Genomic DNA, 24,109 nt, shown 5'->3' on the forward strand with positions numbered 1-24,109 from the left:
AGTATTAAAAAAAATAAAAAATCATTACTAATGTTTTTGCTTTATTTATTTATTTATTTATTTTTAAATTGACCCAAAGGAAACTTTTCCACAGATGGGTTGCAGCCGGAAGAGGATCCACTGCGTAAAACATATGCTGGATAAGTTGGCGGTTCATTCTGCTGTGGCGAACCCAGATTAATAAAGGGACTAAGCCGAAAAGAAAATTAATGAATGAATAAATAAATCAGATGTAATATTATAACAAACATATGCCAATGGTCTTAGGAAAATCAACTTAATTAACATGTCATTTTCGCTAAATGAGAACTTCGCATTTACTACCATAACGCTCAATTTAAGACTTTCTGCTCTAATTTAAGAACATCTTAAAGCCTTAAATTGTGAACGGTGTGTGAACTAACACCTTTACGATCCACATAAACCCTGGTATTATCAATAATATCCAAAGTTAACAGTTAATTTATCCTTTAGTTTCAAAATCTTGTATGATGTATCCACACAATGTAAAAACTCTTCTGATGTGAAATCCAAGGAACAGGTAGAAAGACCCAAGTTAAGCTAGTGTGATTACATTTATTAAGTTCAACAAGGCATAAATACAGTAGTGTTATTGTGCAAGCGAACAAAACTTCAGTCTCCAACGTCCTCATTCTCACACACTTACTCAAAAGACACACGACGGTGAATAAAGTATTATATTATTAACATCTCCTCTCTTTTAAGTTACACATTTATGACCACAAAGCACAGTAGCGCACACAGTCTCAGTCGAGCATCACATCTTAACCAACAATAAAAATATCAGCCCTAAAACAAAGATATAAGACAACACCGGTTTCTTACATTGAGGTCAAGTCGGTTTTATATTCGCACATTCGTTCAGAGACAACTTGTGGCACTGTCTCTATATTGTTTATTACGCTACTTTGAATATTCGGTCTGAAATGCCATGTAAACACGACTTCAAAACAACATTAGCTCTATTTATTTGAGTGTGAATATCTTCTGATAGTCTTTGACTGCGAATATGACTTCCCTATTTAGGGATATATTTCTGAAATGATATGATAAAGGAGAAAGTCTGAATGTGTGAATATAAAACCAGCTTTACCTCAATGTCTCCTTCATGGTCCACATGATTTAAACGGTCGTCGCACGTTTACAGTAGGAGTTTCATTGCACGTGATTAAAGCCAGCCTGCATGGAAGTTACTGTTAGCGAAAGCTTTATTTGTCATGTTTACTTCTGCTCTCGTCTCCAGATTATCACCATCCCGGAGGCGTCAGAGGAGGCCAGAAGGCTTTCGTCGCAGTTGAAGCTCACGTCCAGAACGGGCCCGCTGTGACCCTGCAGCTTGTTTACGATGGCCTTAGTGTTGCGCTCCACGTCGAAAAAGTAAACGCATGCATCCTCGCTGCCAGTGACTGTATAAGAGGGAACAGGAGAAATGAGTTACTATAGTCTTGATACAAAACCACAGATAGTTCATGTAAATCAAGTCATTCATTGTTCATTATTGTTCATTCATCTTATCATGTTAAATCACAGTGCATTGACTAATGTTAAAGGTTCAGGACACCCTGGAGAACTTTTTTTTTATATATTAACAGATTTGTGTGTGTTGAGCATCAGATAAGGCAATGTTAGCACCTGTCCGCTTTAATTGTGGGGAAAACTGGATAATTTTAAGCTTTTGTCAGCTAATTTCAGCTTCCGGGTTTAAAATGATTTTTAGGGCGGGATCAAAATCTGCGACGTAGCAAAGGCCTGCAAGTGCAATGATGACGCGTCGGTTTCTCATTATTATTCATAGCGGAGTTTTCTTATCCTATGAGAAGAGCCGGCTGCTTAATTATTCATGAGACCTGCCAGAGTCAAGCCCGAGCTGTGAGACACGGACCCCCACGGCACACAGTATTTAGCCATTCATAAAGGCTTATGTGTGTTTGTTTCCATGATCCACAGGGTTTGTTGCATGTTTTTCCCCGCGATCTTGTTAGGGCTGATCATACAGCAAAGCTGTGTGTGTGCTGCAAGCATTTTTGTCGAGAGAACAGCACGAGAATTAGAGAATGGCAGACGCTGTCTTTTATCAGGAGTTCGTTCACATTCAGACACATCACTGTGCTGCTGTGTTTGCCTAAATCCGCCAGATTACCAGCAGGGCTAATGGTTAAAATAGACAGGTCAGGAGACCTGCTGCACTGAGTCTGCTGGATACGGGGATTGAGGGAGAAGTCCTCATTTATAGGGTTTACATGAACACACTTATCTTTATAATGATATAAAATGTGGTTATGTGTATATGAAATTACGAATAACAAATGTAGCAGGGCATTAAATCACTGTTCATTTCTTTGCATTTTAACTTTGTAAACTATAAACTCATGCGTCTCCTCACGGTTTGTCTCAGTTTGTGAGCTAACTGACAACAAAGTTGTTCGCTCACGTTCTCCCCTGCTGGCTACGCCCACTCCTGCCCGATGCTCGCGGAGCTCCACGCCCATTAATCATGCATCTTTTGAAAAAATTCTGAAGTAGACTTTAACCGAAAGTGGGGGGTGTCATGGCCCTTTAACTAGAATGCATTTGAAGTTTAATAATGCACTAGTAAATGCTGACCTACGATAAATAAATGCTGTGCATACACTCACTGGCCACTTTATTAGGTACAACTGCTTGTTTACACAAATTTCTAATCAGCCAATCACATGGCAGCAACTTAATGCATTGAGGCATGTAGACATGGTCAAGAGGCTCTGCTGCAGTTCAAACTGAGCATCAGAATGGGAAAGGAAGGTGATTTAAGTGACTTTGAACGTGGCATGGTTGTTGGTGCCAGACGGGCCGGTCTGAGTATTTCAGAAACTGCTGATCTACTGGGATTGGTCCGGAAAATAGGAAATATCCAGTTAGTGGCATTCTGTGGGCAAAAATGCCTTGTTGATGCCGGAGCGGAATGGCCAGACTGGTTTATGCTGATAGAAAGGCAACAGGAGCTCAAATAACCACTTGTTACAACTGAGGTCTGCAGAAAAGCATCTCTGAACACGTCCAACCTTGAGGCAGATGGGCTACAGCAGCAGAAGACCACACCGGGTGCCACTCCTGTCAGCTAAGAACAGGAAACTGAGGCTACAATTCACACAGAGTCCCCAAAATTGGACAACAGAAGATTAGAGAAACCTTGCTGGTCTTATGAGTCTCGATTTCTGCTGCAACATTCGGATGGTAGGGTCAGAATTTGGCATCAACAACATGAAAGCATTGTTCCATCCTTCAGGCTGGTGGTGTTGATGTAATGGTGTGGGGGGTGTTTTCTTGGCACACTTTGGGCCCATTAGTAGTTATTGAGCATTGTGTCAAAGCCACAGCCTACCTGAGTATTGTTGCTGACTATGTCCATCTCTCTATGATCACAGTGTACCCATCTGCTGATGGCTACTTCCAGCAGGATAACATATTAAGTCATTAACGTGAATTAGGCATGGGCCGGTTTAAGATTCTGACGGGATAGGTGCAGTATGTGATTGTCTTCAGAAATGTTTTGCTGTGCTAGTCTCTTCACATTCCAATAGCAATGATTAAAGTAAATGATCTGAATGTATTTATATGTATTTTTATATTTTGGGTAATGCATAAAACTAAAAAATGTTCAGCCAATTAAATAGTCATAATTTCGATAGGAAGCTCAAACTGTCTGTCAGCAAATGCAGCTTTGAACAACTGCGCAGCCATTTGTATGTAGCTCCGCCGACCTGCGCGTTCATGAGAGAGAGCAAGATCGGCAAAAACCTGCTGAATCAAAACTTTTTTAAAAACTGAATTTATATAGGAGAAAGGATGACACCATGGCTGAGTGATTTCTCATAGACAGGTTATGTTCTGTTTTAAAACAATTTTAGCTTCACGCAAAGCAGATTTTGCTGTTACAAAATGGGTTATATCTTGACAGAAGTGTTGTTCAGCCACAAAAATCTTCCGGTGAAAGATTGATAAGACAATTTTCAGTTTCATAAGGGACCTTTTTACAGCATCTATAATGTAGATTTTAATTAGTTTAACAACTTAACACAAGTAAATTCTGCTATTCCACCTAGTCTTTCCCTATATTAATTACCATAAAACTCTAAATACTCGCTCTGAAACAGCATGTCAGTTTGGCTTAGTAATGAGTGTAATTCCTGCACGCCGCTGGACAAGCACTAGTAGCTTTTAACACATGGGAGAAGGTTCTTCTGCTGTCATCTTTAAGGTGCGCGTGCTCCTGTTTCAGAAGGCATTTCCTATAAATTTTTCTTCTTCTGGAGAAAGGCATTTTGTTTTATTTCAGCTAGAATAAAAGCAGGTTTAAATATTTGGAAACCTATAATAGCTCGATATTATTAGCCCCTTTAAGCAATATATATATGTTTGATTGTGTGCAGAAGAAACTACTGTTATACAATGACTTATCTATTTACCCAAATTAAGCCTTTGAATGTCACTGAAACTAGTATCTTGAAGAATATCTATAAATATAATGTGTAAAATATAATGTGCTGTCATCATAGCAAAGATAAAAGTAATCAGTTTTTAGAGATTAGTTATTAAATCTGTTGTTTAAACTGTGCTTTAAGCATCTTCACTGTATTTTTGATTTTTTGTTATTGATTAATAATAAAAACAGTCGGCAGCAGCAGGAATATCGCATGCTCACTTTAAGAATAGTGCGGCTCTGATATGGTTTCTCTTTCTCGTGTCTTTTGATTCTCAACTTGTTAGTTTATTACACAAATGAGGGTTAATATGAATAATCACTAAACACCGCGCTCTCACACAAATGTGCATGTATTTGACCATTAAAGCGCTCACATTAAGATCGCGTTAGATGTGTGTGTGCTCTGCTGTCTGAGGCTAAGCGCGGCGCGCGCAAACACACACTCACGCTACCTGTCCGAGGCCAGACACGGCGCGCACACACACAACAGCACGTGCTCTTTTACGCTTTTAAAATTATGAATGATGCGCATCCCGTGCTGCAAAAGTTACATTACAGCTCATGCTTTTAGTCATTTTCACGTGGAACTGAGCTTTGCAGAGGCAAAGAGTTTTCACAAGTGTACAACTGGAAAGGAGGCGGTACGTAATAATCGTTTATCTCGATTAATGGTTTTTCATAATCGTTAAAAGCCGAAATTGAAATCGGATTTTCGATTATGCCCTACTAAATGTAGGGCCCTACTAAATGCCCTACTAAATGCACTACAGAATGTTACGTTTACACACACAGACTTTCACAGTGTAATACTCACTACTCTTGAGTACTTTTAAAAGGGCTACATTTTACTCATACTTTGACTAATAAACAAATACTTTAACTGTACTTGCACTACATTTTTGGGCAAGTAATGGTTATTTTACTTGAGTATGGTTTTTGAGTACACGTTCTACCTCTGGTCAAATATTATGTACTGTCATCATGGCAAAAATAAATGAAATCAGTTATTAGAAATTAGAAGTTATTGAAACTATTTTGTTTAGAAATGTTAAATCTCTGTTAAACAGAAATTGGGAAACAAAATATAACATAAGGGAAGTTTACTTATAAAATAATTTAGAGAGGATCACGTGCTTTTGATTGCTATCGGCTGGATCAGCATTATCCAATTCTCAATGCTCCAATCAGATGACTCCTAAGCTACTACAAATACCTAATATTTCAGTCTATTCTATCTAGTTACCTATCTGTCCATATAAATATACTTCTTTTTAACTTTTAATCTGCACCACGGCCCGCGGCAGCTTTCTCCTATGCTGTTTCCTTAACCTGCAAGTCTTTGTTTTACAAATTCTAAAGAATGTCTGCTTCTCAAGTCATTCATGTATTTTAGGATGCACTCGGTCAGAAGACTATCGCATGAGATATGACATTGTGTTTTTGATCGTCTGCATGATGTAGGCTTATAGAGACAATAATATTTATACAATATGATTATAATAATATTTATACATGACCAAACTAGTGTGCAACTTAAGCAACTTTTTTTTTACATTTAGTTTTGTAGTTCGGGCCCAAACAAATATTTGTTGCATTTTTTTAATTGTTAAGGTTCATTTGATTGACAATGTAAAATCTTTTAGCTACGTTTGATGTTTCATTGTTGAGTTAAACATTTTTTTAAGGGTATCCGATACATTGCTTTTATTATTTGTCTTTACTTTATTAATCAACAATAACTGTGCATCAGCAGGCAGTTTTTATGTTCATTATTTATTAGGCTCCCTCAAAACACACAGGCACACACAAGAACACAAGATGGACTTCCTGTGTGGATTATCATTTTATTATAATAATAAATAAAAAAAATTAAGTTTTTATTTTGCCAACTCTTGTTATTTAATATAAATGGCTTTTGTGCTTTTATAGAATGGGAGTTGGTAAACATTTTTAAGGGCGTGCACAGATGGTGAGCATTTTGATTGATGTAGTGGGCCGCTCAAGCCCAAAGTGCCAGGGCTGATTTTTTTGTTCCAGTTTTCTTTATTGGCATCGATTGTTTTAAAATTCAATTGGCATTAACAGGCCTGTGTTTTTATTTCTGTAATAAATATGGCTGTCAAGCAGGATCTTGATGGTTTATTGTGGGTATGTTGTTTATATGAAGAAATCCGTGTTACAAGTTAAACAAAAATTCTAATAAACAATTATATTTTGAATTTAAATAGTTTTTTGTCTTGCGTTTACATTAATTTTACATTGGAATAGCCAAAATGACAAGTTTCAGTCTTTAAAATGCGATTAATCACGATTATTTTTTTTTTTTAAGTGTGATTAATTAGTTAATTTATTTTAATCGATTGACAGCACTACTTATAATTAATCATCAGCTAAGTGTGAACTCTTGAATATAAATTTAAAAGGAGTGTTAATAATTCTGACCTCGACTGTATATCCTGACTTGAATCTACCCTTTTATCATCAAAGCATTAATAAACATATGAATATCACAACAACTCAAAATTAAGATCATGCAGGTTTATGAATGAAGATCTCGATCTTTTTACACTCTTACCAACACAGGCTCCCTGCCTGAAGGACATGAGAGGACAGAAGATGCTGTGCAGAGGTTGGGATCCGTGTTGAATGGGAAAACTCCTCTTTAGCTGTAGAGTCCCTTCATTATCTACAACCCTGTCAAAAGCAGATTTACACCGATCAACAATCGCCTAAACTGATAGAATGAGATAATCTGGAGAGTTTTACCTGTAGAGCAGTAGTTTGTTAACACAAGCGTTGACGAGCAGCGATGGATCGCGAGCCTCTCGACTGATCCAGGAACGAGCAGAGATACTGGAGATAGAGCTGCCTTCATTCACCACCAGCCTTTTAGCTTTGGTCAGCTTTCCTACGGTTGTAAAATGCAACATTAATGAGAATACATAAAGATTCAGGGCTTTCATGGTTATGAAATGTGGCTGATGACTATTTGTCTAAGATATAATTGCAATTATAGTGATTAATAGTCTGTTTTGGGGTGCATACAGAGATCTAATACACGGTCAAATATAAACATATACTGTATGTAAAATTACAGTTGATATATTTGCACATATTTGTCATTTATAATAATTGAAAATGGATACAAAAACTGCTATTTTCTGCAATATTTTGAAATATATATTGTACACGCATGATATATATTATAAATATGTATATATTTTTTGATTTGTGTGAAATCCAACTCGCATGTTAAATATGTAATTTGCATACAGTATCATATATATCAGATTTCTATATGAGGGCTCAGCTGAGCTTTTTATGTAGATATTGAAAAAACGGTTTAGAAATTATTGTGATTATTTTATACACACATATATATAGTGCATCTGAAAAGTATTCATATCGCTTCACTTTTTCACATTTTGTTATTTTACAGCTTATTCCACAATGGATTAAATTCATTTATTTCCTCAACATTCTACACACAATACCCCATAATGACAATGTGAAAAGAGTTTTTTTGAAATTGTTGCAAATTTATAAAAAAAAAAAAAACCCTGAAAAAATCACATGTACAGAAGTATTCACAGCCTTTGCCATGAAGCTCTAAATTGAGCTCAGGTTCATTCTGTTTCCACTAATTGGAGTTCACCTGTGGTCAATTCAGTCAATTCAGTGGATTGGACATTATTTAAAAGGGCATACGCCCATCTATATAAGGTCCCAGGGTTGACAGTGCAATTCAAAGCACAAACTAAGCATGTAGACAAAGCAATTGTCTATAGACCTCCGAGACAAGGTTGTCTCGAGGCACAAGGTTGTAAAAGGTTACAGAAAAATTTCTGCTGCTCTGAAAGTTTCAATGAGCACAGTGGCCTCCTTCTTCCGTAAATGGAAGATGTTTGGAACCACAAGGACTTTTTCTAGAGCTGGCCGGCCATATTAGCTGAGATATCAGGGGAGAAGGGCCCTAGTCAGAGAGGTGATCAATACACGATGGTCACTCTGTCTGAGCTCCAGCGTTCTTCTGTGGATAGAGGAGAACCTTAAAGGACAACCACCAATCAGGCCTGTGTGGTAGAGTAAGACGGAAGCAACTCCCCGACTGGAATTTGCCAAAAGGCATCTGAAGGACTCTCAGACCATAAGAAACTAAATTCTCTGGTCTGATGAGACTAAAATTGAACTTTTTGGAGTAAATGCCAGGCGTTACGTTTGGGGAAAAAACCATACACCACTCATCACCAGGCTAATACCATCCCTACAGTGAAGCATGGTGGTGGCAGCATCATGCTGTGGGGATGTTTTTCAGCAGCAGGAACTGGAAGACTAGTCAGGATAGAGGGAAAGATGAATGCAGCAATGTACAGAGACATCCTGAATGAAAACCTGCTTCAGAGTGCTCTTGACCTCAGACTGGGGACACGTTCGTCTTTAAGCAGGATAATGACCTAAAGCACACTGCCAGAACATCAATGGAGAGGCTTCACAACAACTCGGTGAATGCCCTTCAGTGGCCCAGCCAGAGCCCAGACCTAAATCCTATTGAACATCTCTGGAGAGATCTGAAAATCGCTGTACACTGTCGCTTCTCATTCAACCTGATGGAGGTTGAGAGGTACTGCAAAAAGGAATGGGCAAAAATTCCAGATGAGTCAACGCTGTAATTGCTGCAAAAGGTGCATCAACAAAATATTAAGCAAATATAAATAAAACCTCTCTGTTCGCATTGTCATTATGGGGTATTGTGTGTAGAATTTAGCAAATAAATTAATTTAATCCATTTTGAAATAGGGCTGTAAATATACATAAAAAATGTGGATAAAGTGAAGCTCTATGAATACTTTCCGGATGCACTGCATGCACATATTTGTAATTCTAATGATTAAAAATGATTACGCAACCTGCCATTTTTGCAATATTTTCAAATATATTGAATATTTACATGTACAACATATATATTTTTATATCTGTGAAATCAAAACATGAACTTGCATGTTAAGTTAAATATGTGATTTGCATATTTAAACATCTATCAGAATTCTAAATGGAGGCTCTGTCAAACTTTCTGTGTTCTTAGGTATATTAAAATGGTTTAGAAAGTATTGTGATTATTTACATGTACATTCAGTCATTTAGCAGATGCTTTTATCGGCTTACAATTATATATTTAAACGCACCAGCTGAAACTCACATATATTTTAACAGATTTGGGCAGATTTGTAATTCAAATGATTCAAAATTAATATGCAACCTGACATTTTTGCAATATTTTCAAATATATACTGAATATTTACATGTACGACATATATATATTTCTTTATCTGTTAAAGCTAAACATTGACTTTCTATATGGGGGCTCTGTCAAACTTTTTCTGTACTTGGGTATTTTAAAAAAGTTTTAGAAATAGGTTTAGAAATTATTGTGATTATTTAAACATATATGTGCATATTTCTAATTTAAATTAGAAATTAAAAATGAATATGCAACCTGCCTTTTCTGCAATAATTTAAATATATATTAAATATATATTAAATATATATAAATATATATATATATATATATATATATATATATATATATATATATATATATATAAAATATATTTCCTTGTACAACATATATACTTTTATATTTGTGAAATCCAAACATGAACTTGCATGTTAAATATGTGATTTGCATGTATTACCATATAGCCGATTTCTATATAGACCCTATGCAAAGCTTTTTGTGTACTTTACATTATTTAAAAAATGATTGCGATTAATTGACTATTTTGTAAATGAATTTGTAAATGAAGTTGTAAATTTGTGTAAATAGTCAATTTGCACCTTTAAATATGTAAGTAATTTACTGTATTCTGTAAATGTTAGAAACAATTACAACAAATTGACCTAAAAAACAAAATGGCGAGCGCACACACACACACGCACACACACGTGCATTATTGACATGCATAAAAGCATAAAAACATTGTATTATCTTTAGGCAATTAGCTTTTTTCTCAGCAAAGAGTTGATGGCATTGCTTGTATTTGAAGTACTTAAATTAAAGTTGCTAGTAGAGAGATCTAAAGCATCTAAAAACACTTTATTTTGATTTCACAGGGATTTTAAATAAATCACATCTCTGTACCTGTTGCCATGTCAAAGAGGAAAGAGAAAATGCTTCCCCTGTCATCACCAGCCCACAGGATTCTCCCCGGAGCATCAAACGACAGAGAAAGCACTCGGCCGGTGAGTTTGCTGGAGCCTCCTTTCACTTTCTTCCCAGTGGAGATGTTCACCACCTGCAGGTGCTGTTTACTGTTGCCAACCTGGGGACAGAAAGACATTCACAGCTCTCTCTTCTGTGGGTCTTGGTTAAAAATGAACTCAGAAATGTTTATTTTTGATCAAGCACTAGAGAAATGTTTTAGGTTACCAGTGCACACTGTACATAAGATTTCTTTAGTTACATGCATTGAATAGACTGTTTCACTGAGAAATAAAAATTTAATATTAGAATGATATATTATATCACTTTCAACTTATCATATACATGGGTCTAATGTCAAATCTGTAAACTTATAGCATTCAGTTTTTATTGTTGTGTCTTCTTTTTAAAAACGTTTTGAAAATTGTAGTTATTTTTTTTTTACTACAAATGTATTTATTTTTATTATATTTTTCAAAAATGTTAAGGTCTACGTTGCATTTTATACAATTTATTTATTTGTGTTAATTTTTTTCTTAACTAGGAGTGGGATGGAGTAAGGAGGGTTTTAATTTTGCTATCGTAACAGAGGCCAGCTAGTAAAGTGCTGTAAAGGTAACCATCACTCCTTTAAACCCCGAAAAGGTGCTTTAGCGACAGACGCCATGGACATGGTCTTTAGCCGCCTTGTTAGAGCAACAAACTCCCATGCAGAGAGTCACCGGTTCGATCCAGCTTGGAGCGGGTTGGGGGTGTAGGACCGGCGGGGTACCACTACAGTATTTGCTATTGTGTTCTAAATCTTTCCAACAATTGCTTTACATTTAACATTGCTATTTTCTGTAGAAAATTCGATAAACATTTAAAAAACATATTTATTATGTTAAACATATATGTTTTAATTTAACTGTGGTATCAAGCGGCAACCTCCCGCTCTCTCTCAGGAAGCCAATACGGAAGTAACTAAAACTGCAATTCATCCAAAATTCCGCTAGTCCTGGCCGCTCCTGGCTCCAAAACAGAGCAAATTTTAATTGAGCCCACTGTTAGAATGGCCAACTTTACAGCAGAAAAAAAAAGGTGTTTACAGCCCGGTACAAAAAAAGATTTTGGTTAATACAGCTAATATTACCCTTCATGACAACTGTGAGGTGGGTGAATTTTTTTAGAACTCATCCGTTTCCCTTATATTAAGTTATATAAAGTTTGCATAATTAAGGGCGTGGCCACTTGAGTGACAGCTAGGTCTCGTTGGTCGCCGTCACGTCACCTCAGCTGAATCCTGCAGATTAGCCACTGAACTCGGCGTATTTATCGTATTTCTGTGTTGTTTTATGTGGCTTTACACAGTCAACTGCCTTTTAGACTTGTTTCCTACACTTATTTGAAGGAATGTCATGCTGAGTGCACTTAATTGTGCTCACAAACCATTCACGTGGCCTCCGTTTCCCATGTGAGTAAAGTTCTATACTTATATACCATCTCTATACATGTATTCGTTTTATTTAAGATCATTTATCGTTTTTATTTATATTTAGATCTGTAATGCACTCCAGAATCTGACAGATTGATTAGCTGTGGGCTCTAGAACAGTCATCTGAAGCGTTATCATACAGTTTTATGCTGGATTTCATCAATAGTCTTACATTAACTAACACAGACTATATCTGAAGTGTTTGGAAGTAATTTGCGTTTTCCTCCTGTTGAAAAACGTCATAAGAACAATGTTTAGTGGCTCAATGTATTACCGCAGTGTTTTTAAAAGCCTAAACACTTTATTGATATAGTGTACAACCAAGCACAAGTGGTCAGAATACAAACGAGTCACAGGTGATAAAGTATTAAACGTTCTCCCAAAGTAAAGTGTGTCTGAACCAGGTCCATGCAAACTGTCAGCAGGTGTCTGTAGCTCCGCTCACTCTCCGCCTCTTTGCCCTTGTTTGGTATCCCGCCGTGGGTGTGATGACGCGTGAACAAAATGGCGACGGTTGGCCGCGCCTACTTGTGGCTTCTTTTGCGCTCTTTAGAAACCTATGGGTGACGTCACGGACACTACGTCCATATATTTTACAGTCTATGTGTGGTATATATATATATATATGTGGAATACCCCCTCAAGAGATTTTCGATCTTTGATATGTAACCCTTAACAGAACTTTGCATGGCAGGATCTAAACAAACTGGATTTTGGAAAACTGGAAAAAGTGGATTCTGACACGCCCTTAATGCTTTTGCACCCTGCGCTTTGGACTTTGCACCTGGATCATCAAAATAGAGCCCTAATAGTGTTGTGTAGCATAAGCTTTGTATAATAGCATAGGCGGATACAAATATATGCAATGACAAATTGCTAGAAATGAAAGTTAATCTAGAATGCACATTATAAGCAAACCAGAAAAGGTGAATAAAGTAGAAATGTTATCATCGAATACATTTTTTTGTGTATGCATATTTTGCTGTAACGTTTCATATCAAATGTCATTCAGATATGCATTCACAGGTGGCTCACCGCCGTTGTGAGGCTGGCAGATAAGCAGCATTACTCATTTCTCCATTCAAAGTACACTTTTTTTGGCTTGCAGCATGAGCTAATTTCACACTCTAATAGGATTACTGAAAAGACTGATGGTATTTGTTACCGCAGTGTTTCATGTGGACTCACCACAGTCAGGTTGTTGTTCATGGGCTGAAAAGTGCAGCACAGCAGCTCACTGCCCTCAGGGTCGACCACCTCCCGGATGCAGCGTCCATCTTCGGTGTTCCAGATTCGCAGAGTGCCATCTTTTGAAGTGGACACAATGATATCATTGCTCAGCGACCAAGCGAAGTCGGTCACAGGCCCAGCGTGGCCCTTCAGAGTCACCTTTACAGTTGGAGGAGGCGGAGACAGAGTCATGATTGACAACGTCCCATCCAATGAGCAGCAGGCGAGGAGGTGTTTATCGTCATTAGCAAACTGCAAACGGGGAACTGAGGAGATGAATAAGTCAAAAATGTTAATGATCAAATTTAACAAGAGATTGCTGCATTTCTACAGGTTAGTGGGTTTGACAAACCACCTGTAGAAACACTCACAAAATTAGGATGACTTCTTTCCCTAAACTAAAACAGCATGTTACAAAAATCCATGTCTTCAATTATAGCATATCACAATTATTGTTTTTGCATATGCAATCCTTAACCGTATCCTCTTAGAAATAGATTATAAAAATCTGATAGAAAAATGCTAATCATGATCGCTAAATTCTGATAATGCTGTTATAGACTATTTCAGGCAGCATTTTATTTTAAGGAGCTTTTTTTTACATATGCTGTAGAGCTGCTGGATTATGGGAAAAATCAATATCACAATTATTCGCCCTCCTGTGAAGTTTTTTCAAGTATTTTTTTTTACAGTTTTTCCTATAATATTTTTTCTTATAGAGAAAGTCTTATTTGTTTTATTTTGGCTAAAATAAAAGCAGGTTTAAATATTTTTAGGTCTATTTTAAGGTCAATATTATTAGCCCATTGTCTGCAGAAGAAACTATTGTTATACAAAGACTTGCCTTATTGCCCTACTTAAGCCTTTGAATCGTACTCTAATCTGATTAATAATATCTTGAAAAATATCTATTAAAATATAATATACTGTCATCATGACAAAGATAAAAATAAATCAGTTATTAGAAATGCGTTAATAAAGCTATTATGTTTAGAAATGGGTTGAAAAACAATCTTTCCATTAAATAGAAACTTGGGGAAACGGGCTCATAATTCAGCAGGGCTAGTAATTCTGACTTTAATATAAACAGTTATTTTCCTCCCAGTGAATAAGGAAAGGGAAATAAATACAATAGAATAAAAATAGGAAACAAACTGTGCTTTAAGCATCTTCACTGCAAGTAAAAAACTTTAATTTTAGCTACAAAAGTCCTTCAGTCAAGAGCAGGAATATCGCCTGCTGTCACTTTAAGAGCAGTATGATTTATGACTTTCACATGTCTTTTGATTCTCAAATTGTTTGTTATTACACAAATGAGGATTAATATGAATAACCCCTAAACACTGCGTTTTGACATGAACTTGCATGTATTTGACCATCAAAGCGCTCAAATTAAGATGACTTTAGATGTGTGTGCTCTGCTTGTCTCTGAGGCTGAGGTTGAGATTGTTGGTCATTTTTGGGTTAAAACTGTTAATGTTTATGAGTGGGAGAAAAAAAAAATCAACCTTGTTCTCTCTTCTAGGTGCCGTTATAAGTCTCATGCTTTTTTTTTCCTTTCTTTGAAAGTCTCGATAACACTATTGTTGAGTTTTTCTTTTATTATTTGAGCAACTGGGAATGCAAAAAATGAATCTGTTGTACTATCCCCTTCACTGCCCTCTAAGATTACCCAACTATGACTGCTTTTACTCCTGAGTAACAAGAAAAAAGGTATGTTATTCAGAACTGCATGCTAAAAATTCTAAACTATGTGCATACTAACCCTAACCATACAGTAATTACTTGCAATGAATTAATCTTAACCAGTAGATAAATAAACGGTTAAGCTGTAATGTTGATACCCTTAAAATAAAGTGAAATCAATTTTAGTTGCACACAACCCTAATTTTCATCAACAGTTTACTCACCGGCAGAGTCGACATGCTGGTCAAAGATGTGGTGCATGCCAGCAAATGCGTAGTTCTCACTGAGAGTGGTGTCGCCTGCCATTGCCCGACTGGCTTCCGCCACTGAGGTGGGCACCAGGCTTCCTGGAGGCCTGGCAACGAAGATTAAACCATGTAAAATGCATTGATCATTGGTAAAACAAAGGGTTTTTCACCAAAATAACAAAAGTCTTTCTAGGTTTTTTTGTGTAGGCTTGTATTTTACAGATGCCTCTGTTAATGTTTTCAATCAATTATATTTGAGTCACCAAATATTTGAGTCACCAAAAATTCAAAAGTGTAAAATAAAATAAAGCATTTTTGTTCTATAGAGAGTCACCACTTATCCTTTTAATGAGCTTTTTTTTTTTTTTGGTTGAGCAGTTTTAATCACAGATTTTCTACAAAGTATGTTTTATACTGTAAACTCCCAAACATTTTTGGTCACATCAATAACGCATGTTTATTTCCTCAATTTAAAATATAAAATATGCTTACAGATTGATATTTTTCTGATCCCATAACTCTGTGGTTATTTGTTTTGGATAATATAAACAGATGTTTCAAAATAATGTTAAAGGGGTGGTCCAGAGTTTGTTTTTAAGGCTTGGTTGGGTTTATAAAATGCAAAGCAATGCTTATAAATCACGTTATTTTTTCATATATCTTACTTTGATTAAATACAGCTGCTTAGCAAACATGAAAACGACTGTCATATTTTCTTGTTCCTCCGCAAGTCTTGCCCTCAAGAGGCTCTAATTGGTCAGCTAACATAATGTGCTGTGATTCACAGATGGACTCTACATCATGCCCCTATAAGCACGCACTTTTTGTGCTGTATAAACAGCTGTATCAGTTTGCCTGAATCAGACAGAATATGAAGAGCGCACAGCAGAACCTCACGCTTGCTCTCTAAAACAAAACCTGACAAGTGCTTTTCACATATATTCGGAATAAGGATGTGTAAGTAATATGAAACATTCACATATCTTAAGCAAGTTTGTTATGAAATGTAGAAAGCAGGGAAAGCGGCCGCATAGAGAGACACTGCAGCGCTGCTAAAGATTGGGGATGTTTAGAGTGGTTTGACTGATTAATATGAATATGTAGCTAAATTTTTAGTGGTGCCAAACAGCATTTCCCATTGTTTATATCCTTGTTTACGTCCTCTATACAGCATACTATTAACGCTAGTGCACGTAATTGATCAAATTTAACAAATAAAAATACTTACAGGTTGTGGCTCACAATCCACAGCTTCGTTGGTTGCAGGAGTTTTTAGCCGAATCCAGCACTGAACTGAGAGAGATTCTGGAAGCTGTCCTTTGTCAAATGCTAGAGCTATATCTATTTTATAATTCTCTGTTGTGACCTTTGAAAGCCCAAATACAGAAAAAGAAGAAGCTCTGTGGAAATAGCAGCGCTTGGATAGGAACCAGAAGCCTTTGTGATCTCACTAGCCTGGATGTATTTTTTTGTAGTCACCAAACTTTGTTTGCTCTAGGCTTTGCTAAGCTAACTCTGTAAAAGCCAATGTCTCCCTTTGCATTGATCTTTGAGCGCATTACATTCAGAGATGTTGTTTATGTTCACAAAGCTACATTACACATCAACTAAAGTTTAAAATATGATATCGCAGTAGACCACCCATTGAACATCTACTTTCTATGTGAATTTATGTCTTGGTTTTACGGTCACATCCATAACTTTGGAATAGCTCGTTGTGCTGGATCATCTACTAAATAATAGTATTTAGAATCCATAAGTTAATGCCTAGTAATTTAGCTTCTTTTAAATTGTTGTTGCCATAGAAACATTCTGACAGTTAGAATAAGTTAATTGCCTCATTTAAAAAAGAACACCCTACAAGAAGACATTCCAATCCACTCATCCTGTGATCATCTGTGGAAGCAATAGCCCCTTTCACACAGTGCTACCGGTAAATATCCGGAAAATTTCCGGAACTACTTTACCGGTATATTCAAAAAAGCGCTGTTCACACAGGCGAGGACGTTACGGAAATTTTCCGGAAAAGACCGTTCACACATCCATTCCAAAATACCGGTAAATTCTGACATCATTCAACACAAATGAGCTTTAAACGGCTGCGCTTGTATTAGTAAACATTTGACTAAATTACAAACTCTGTGGATGATCAATATTGTGAACAACTTTCGCAGGATCACTTTCTCATGTCGAGATGTTCATAATATGTGCGTGTGCAGGCGCTCACAGGCTGTTTCATAGGCGCACGCAAAGCTTAAAGGTAAACAAACAACGGCTTATCATAAGCATCTCATCGATGATTATTTACACAGTTGGCATTAAGAAGAACATATAAACGTGATCTGACTAACTTCTAGCAGCTAAATGTGTCTGGAAAAATATTCAAAGGTTTTTATTCTCACAAACCGCGCGGACGTGAATGCGTCTGACTGTTGTGATTGGCTAAAGGAGACGTCTCACGTCAGCACGTTCTAGACGTGCACGCGCTTATTACGGTAATCTTCCTTCTGCATTCACACAGCGCAGCATTCCGGCAAATTGCCGGTAATGTTACAACTTCTCTTTCCGGAAAATAGCCAGAACGAATTTACCGGTATTTTCAAAAAGGACCTGTTCACACATACAAGCTTTCCGGAAAATTGCCGGCAATTTTCCGGAAAGGTCTGTATGTGTGAAAGGGGCTATTGTCTGTAAGTTTATTTTCTGTTTGTAATTATATTCGATCTCAAATATTATTGTTATGTACATAAATAACTATAGCTCATTTTATGTCCATCTTTTTACATATTTTCACTCTATTTCAACATACTCAATTTGGCTTGGAATAAACCAGCATTCTTCCACAATCTCACGTGTTGGAAAGAGTTTATCGATCTGTCTAACTTTGGGAAGAGAGACGCCGGAGTGAGGGCAGAGCACTCGTATTTAATTACATTCAATGTAAGCCTTTTTAAATAAGATTTTTAACTCAATATAAATAATGCAAAATGTGTCTGTTTCAAGCAGCAAAACATTTGATGATGATCGAGATGCCACCTCAACCTCATTTTTATCCATGTAAAACAACAAGTGTTTGTGGGGTTTACCTTTCATCATACACCGCTCTGTTCATCTGGGCCTGCAACTGGTATGAACCACGGCTTACTGATCTCCGGTGGCCTCTGGCACCCTGAGCCCTGGGATCCTCCTCAAAGTCCTACAGAAACACGGAAAAAAAGAATAAAAAAAGACCAAGAAAGGAGGAAACCAAGGCAAGGGAGGTTTTAAGGGTGATTTTTGAGTTTAGCACTACAACAGCAACATAAAGCCCGTCATGCATAATAGAGCTCGCAATCTACATGCACTGCAGCTCTCACACGACACAATGACCTGGATCTGGATTGCTATTTATATCTGGGACTATAAAGATATTTTAATCTTTCCCTCTGGCTGTATTTTTGTAGGGGCTTAATACAGCCCGGAACTCCTAATTTTTGTTTCTCAACCCCCTTTTTTTTTTCTGAATGCACCTAACCTCCATGCGATCCAGTGTGGTGCGGGAACTGCGCACACTGCTGGCTCTGAAGCTGCTCTGCTCTGACAGAGGCCCGTAACGCAGGGCGAGCAACTGACTGCGCAGACGCAGATACTGCCTGCGCAGCCCCGGCTCAAAGCCACACTTGGCATTCTCGCGGAGCAGCTGGCTGCGCCGGCGGATGTACTGCGTGCGGAACTGGGGGAACGTAGGTGTGCGGTAAGCATTGTACCTGAGGGAAAAAGGCAGAGACACATAATTAGACACTACAGATGTAAAAAATGTATGCAATGAAAGACTTCAGGGAGACGTTGCACATACCTTGCGTCCACTGCCAGCACCTGCTGCCAAACAGCAGCCATGAGATCCACAAACACAGAGAGATGCAGGAAACACAAGGGCTACAGGAAAACACAAAAAAAAAAATAATAAATAAATAAAAGTTGTATATGTCATTAGAAAAAAAAAAAAAAAAAAAAAAAATATATATATATATATATATATATATATATATATATATATATATATCATTACATAGATTACATAAAAACTAAATAAGCCTAAAACATAAAGCAATAAATATTGATAACCTAATTAATTAGAGCTGTGAACCTACACTAGTCTCAAGGTTCGGTTCGGTTACGATTATCATGCCATCGATTCGGTTCAATTCGATATTTCGGTGCATCACGGTGCATTGACGGTGCTTTCCATACACAGTTTTATATTTTCTTCACAGCAGCATTTCTTGTATTAAAATGTATGAATATATTTATATTTATATACTATTTGTAATACAATTTTGTCATTTAATACAAACAGTCAGATATATAAACTGTAACTTTAAACAAAACGAGCATTTAGCAAATAATATAAACAAATATAAATATCCAGCTCAATTTCTGATCCTTGTCTAGTTCTACACCCCTTTGATTAGTCACACCCTCAAAAAAAAACGGTGGCGATTGGCTCTTGCGCGCTGCCTTCTTCACAGATGAGTGATACTGATAAGCGGCTGGCGGCAGCGGCGATCTCACAGCTGATGTATGATTGACACGGTGGAGAAAACTCTGCAGACACGCGCTCGTTTCTGTATGCAAAAGTAATGCTGTAAAACAGCCGAGAAGAGAAGAAAAGCCACGCCAGCAGGTCAAATGGGCCACTGTGTGTGTGTGAGAAAGAGAGAGAGAGAGACAGAGCAAAAGAGAGAGAAATGGAGTAGGCTACTTTCATTCTCTCTATCTCAGTGAAATAGGGGCTATTGTTGTATATGTCAGTGAAAGACTGATCCAGCAAACACACACAGTGAAGTTGTGCACAGTTTATGAGTTTTAAGTAGTTAAAGTGCTGTAAATACTCACGATCGCCTCCCTCGCGACAGAGCGCATATGAAGTAAATGACGTCAGTAATAACCAGTTATGATTATTACTGAACCGATACCAAATTGTCCGCTGCTGAATCGCAGTGCACCGAAGAAACGATTAATTTTGACACCCCTAATATATATATATATATATATATATATATATATATATATATATACACACACATATACACACACACACTGCACAATATATCATTTCAGCATCGACATGGCAATGTGATCATTTGCAATCCGCTTGTTAAGTGTGACGTCACGCGAAGCGGCTTCCGAGTCCAAGCACTCTATTCAACTGAATGGGGAGACTCATGAAATGGGAATAATAAACGTTTACAAAGTGATTTAATGCTTTTGAAAATCACGATCGCAGTATATATGTCCATGCCCAATATCCGATGGCCAGAAAGTGATTCATTTTTTTTTATAAATTGTTACATTTTTGGTATTTGTTATGCAGCAAGCCCAGAGATTGTTGTGTACACTATGTTTTTATATAAAATGAACTTTAATGTGTGATAGGAATAAAACGTGATCCTAAATGAATGATTTCTCCACTCAAATGAATGGCGGCTTGGACCCGGAAACAGTATTACATTCGTCACAAACACGTCACCACTTAACAAGCGGATAGTCACATTGCAGAATATATGCAATGTTGAGTTTGTATTATATTTCATCATTTGCATGTTTTACTCATTTGCTCATTTCATCATTTGCATGTTTTACTACCTGTGATTGTATAATGATTTAAAAGCATTTAGGTATAAGAAATATTTGTGACCTTAACCACAAATAATTGTATTGAATTATCTTAATTTTTATCATTCCTATACTGTACTTGAATATAGTTACAGCAATATATTAAACACTTTTTTCATTTGTATCTTTTTCTTGGTTGTATTTATAGATTGATATGCATTAAAATACTCACAACACATGCAAATACAGATATGCACTGCAAATAGCACAGACCACAAAGAAAATGTGTCAGGGGACCCCAAAAAGTTTATAGATTGTTTATTAGATTTTATAGAGATGCAAATAGTAAACATTAATTCATCAATCTCTGACTAAACATGTGCATGAAAATACTCACAACATATACAAATACAGAAATGAACTGCAAATAGCACAGACAAAAACGAAAATGTGTCGGGGAACCCCAAACAAATTATAAATTGTTTATTAGATTTTATGGAGACGCATTTCCATTGCAGTATCATCCCAATTGATCTAACTTTATAAATTCTTTTCAAATAGAGATATTAAGTCATCTGGTGAAATTGTATTCATATTGCAATATATACCCAAAATAAAAAATATCGCAATGTTACATTTTTTCCAATATCCTGCAGCCCATATCAGAAAATTAAAGAATGAATATATACACACACCCTTTGATTTTTTTTTTTTTTTCTTAAATATTTCCTAAATGATGTTTAACAGAGCCAGGAAATTTTCACAGTATGTCTGATAATATCTTTTCTTTTGGAGAAAGTCTTAATTGTTTTATTTTGACTAGAATTAAAGCAGTTTTTAATTAATTTATTTTTTTAATTTTGGGATGAAATTATTAGCTCCTTTAGGGTAATTATTTTCCAATAGTCTACGGAACAAACCATCATTATACAATAACTTGCCTATTTACCCTAACCTGCCTAGTTAACCTAATTAACCTAGTTAAGCCTTAAAACTTTACTTTAAGCTGTATAGAAGTGTCTTGAAAAATGTCTAGTCAAATATTATGTGCTGTCATTATGACAAAGATAAAATAAATCAGTTATTAGAAATAAGTTTTTAAAACTATTATGCTTAGAAATGTGCCGAAACAATCTTCCCTCCGTTAAACAGAAATTGGGGGGAAAAAATAAACAGGGGGGCTAAAAACTTAGGGGGGTTAATATTTCTGACTTCAACAGTATATATATATATATATATATATATATATATATATATATATATATATATATATATATATATATATATATATAAGAAATCCATTTTAAATTATATTACATTATAAAGTAGTTCAAGATTACAAAATATTTGACTAAATTAAAAATTAACAGCTAATTTGCATAGTTATTTAATAACGCTAATTAATGACAGATATAACATTGTCACTTTAATATAACAATTTTTAGAACAAGTTTATATTTATTTTTCTTATTTTGGGTTATAAGGAAAATACGTCAATACCAAACAATAATATTTAACTTTCTTATTTCTGTCTTTAGAAGTCAGAATGAAAAGAATACATTAAATGAACGTGGACTAAAAACATTATTATTCCCAAAAATGACATGTTGGCTACTTGTTCTTATTTCTCCCACATACTATCACAATATAGCATGAATAACCAAACACGGTGTTTAACGTACATATACAACTACAAAATGATTCATATTAGTGCACGGGATGATCTTGTCATTTATTCTTCAATCAATGTTTTGACGCATTAGCCACAGTTAGCAAGAATGCTAATAACAACAGCTGTTATACTCCGCTTAACAACCACTATATAAACATGTCAGTTTGTCTGAGTCCACAATATTTAGTTAATAAACCTTTCAGAATGTTTATTTCTTATCGAAGAGTAATTTCAGTGTATGATTTGATATTTAAAGGACACCTACCGTGCAAGATTCTCACCGGTTCATGCTGTCTGAAGGATTGGCTTGATCACGTGACCGACCCGCCCTGACAGCAACTGATCTGCATATGACTGACGTCACTGCAGCGCGTGCACGAGGACTGGTTTATATATGATGTGTGTTGTGAAAGATGGACATCCTGTAAATATAATTGATGTTTACATGTACGTGCGGTAAAAACAGTGTTTTCGTTACATTTACACTAGCTTTAGTACATAAAGAATCTGAATCAGTTAATGAGCAAGGATCATCAAAACAATGTCTGTAGACTTCAAGTTCAACAGCATGACAGATGTTTTAGATGAAAGGCTCACATATAAACAGTGATGGAAAGACTACTGAAAAATCAAGTAAATCAAAATACTCAAGTAAAAGGACCATTACTTACTCAAAATGTAGTGCGAGTAAAGTAAAAGTATAAGTTTTACTCAAAGTATGAGTAAAAAGTAACCCTTTTAAAAGTATTTAGGAGTAGCGAGCATTTTTCTTAATTGTGTTTTAACAATACAATCATTTTAACCATAACGATGGATGACATCAAGTACAATGATAAACAAGAAAAAATATAAATAAGTAAATAAAATAATACTAAAGTAAAATAATAAAAGAACAGGCTACAGAGGAAAAACTATCATATAAATAATAAATAATGTTAAATATTCATTCATTCATTTTCTTTTCGGCTTAGTCCCTTTATTAATCTGGGGTCGCCACAGTGGAATGAAGCACCAACCCATCCAGCACGTTTTTTCGCAGCGGATGCCCTTCCAGCCAAAACCCATCCCTGGGAAACATCCACACACACACTCACCCACACACATACACTACAGACAACTCAGCCCACCCAATTCACCTGTACCGCATGTCTCTGGACTGTGGGGGAAACCAGAGCACCCGGAGGAAACCCACACGAACGCAGGGAGAACATGCAAACTCCCAACAGAAACGCCAACTGACCCAGCTGAGGCTCGAACCAGCAATCCTCTTGCAGTGAGGCGACATCACTACCTATTGCGCAACTGCGTGACCCAATATTTACAGTCACAAAGAAAATTCTGCAAATTAAGTAATGATGAAGGAAATTTACATTTGTGAATATATATTTACCCAATAAAATAAATAAATTGCCTATAAATTCTAAGTTATGTTTGTCAAAAAGATGAATAAATCAGACCAAAACACTTTAACTGATGCATTTACATGCAGTCTGTGCATGTACATGTGTAAATGTAACATTCT

General features: G+C 36.2%; 1 protein-coding gene across 1 annotated transcript; it reads right to left on the reverse strand.

The window, feature by feature from the left end:
- Positions 1-556: 556 nt before the first annotated feature.
- wdr13 (WD repeat domain 13) lies at positions 557-22,890 on the reverse strand. The gene is given in 10 exon segments (NM_001023573.1): positions 557-1,427; positions 7,059-7,177; positions 7,250-7,391; positions 10,623-10,803; positions 13,345-13,652; positions 15,297-15,427; positions 18,407-18,516; positions 18,835-19,066; positions 19,156-19,235; positions 22,853-22,890. Coding segments are annotated over 9 exon segments (1,449 nt in total). The 5' UTR covers positions 19,197-19,235; positions 22,853-22,890; the 3' UTR covers positions 557-1,242.
- Positions 22,891-24,109: the final 1,219 nt, after the last annotated feature.

Source organism: Danio rerio, chromosome 8, assembly GCF_049306965.1.
Source record: "Danio rerio strain Tuebingen ecotype United States chromosome 8, GRCz12tu, whole genome shotgun sequence".
NCBI lineage: Eukaryota > Metazoa > Chordata > Actinopteri > Cypriniformes > Danionidae > Danio > Danio rerio.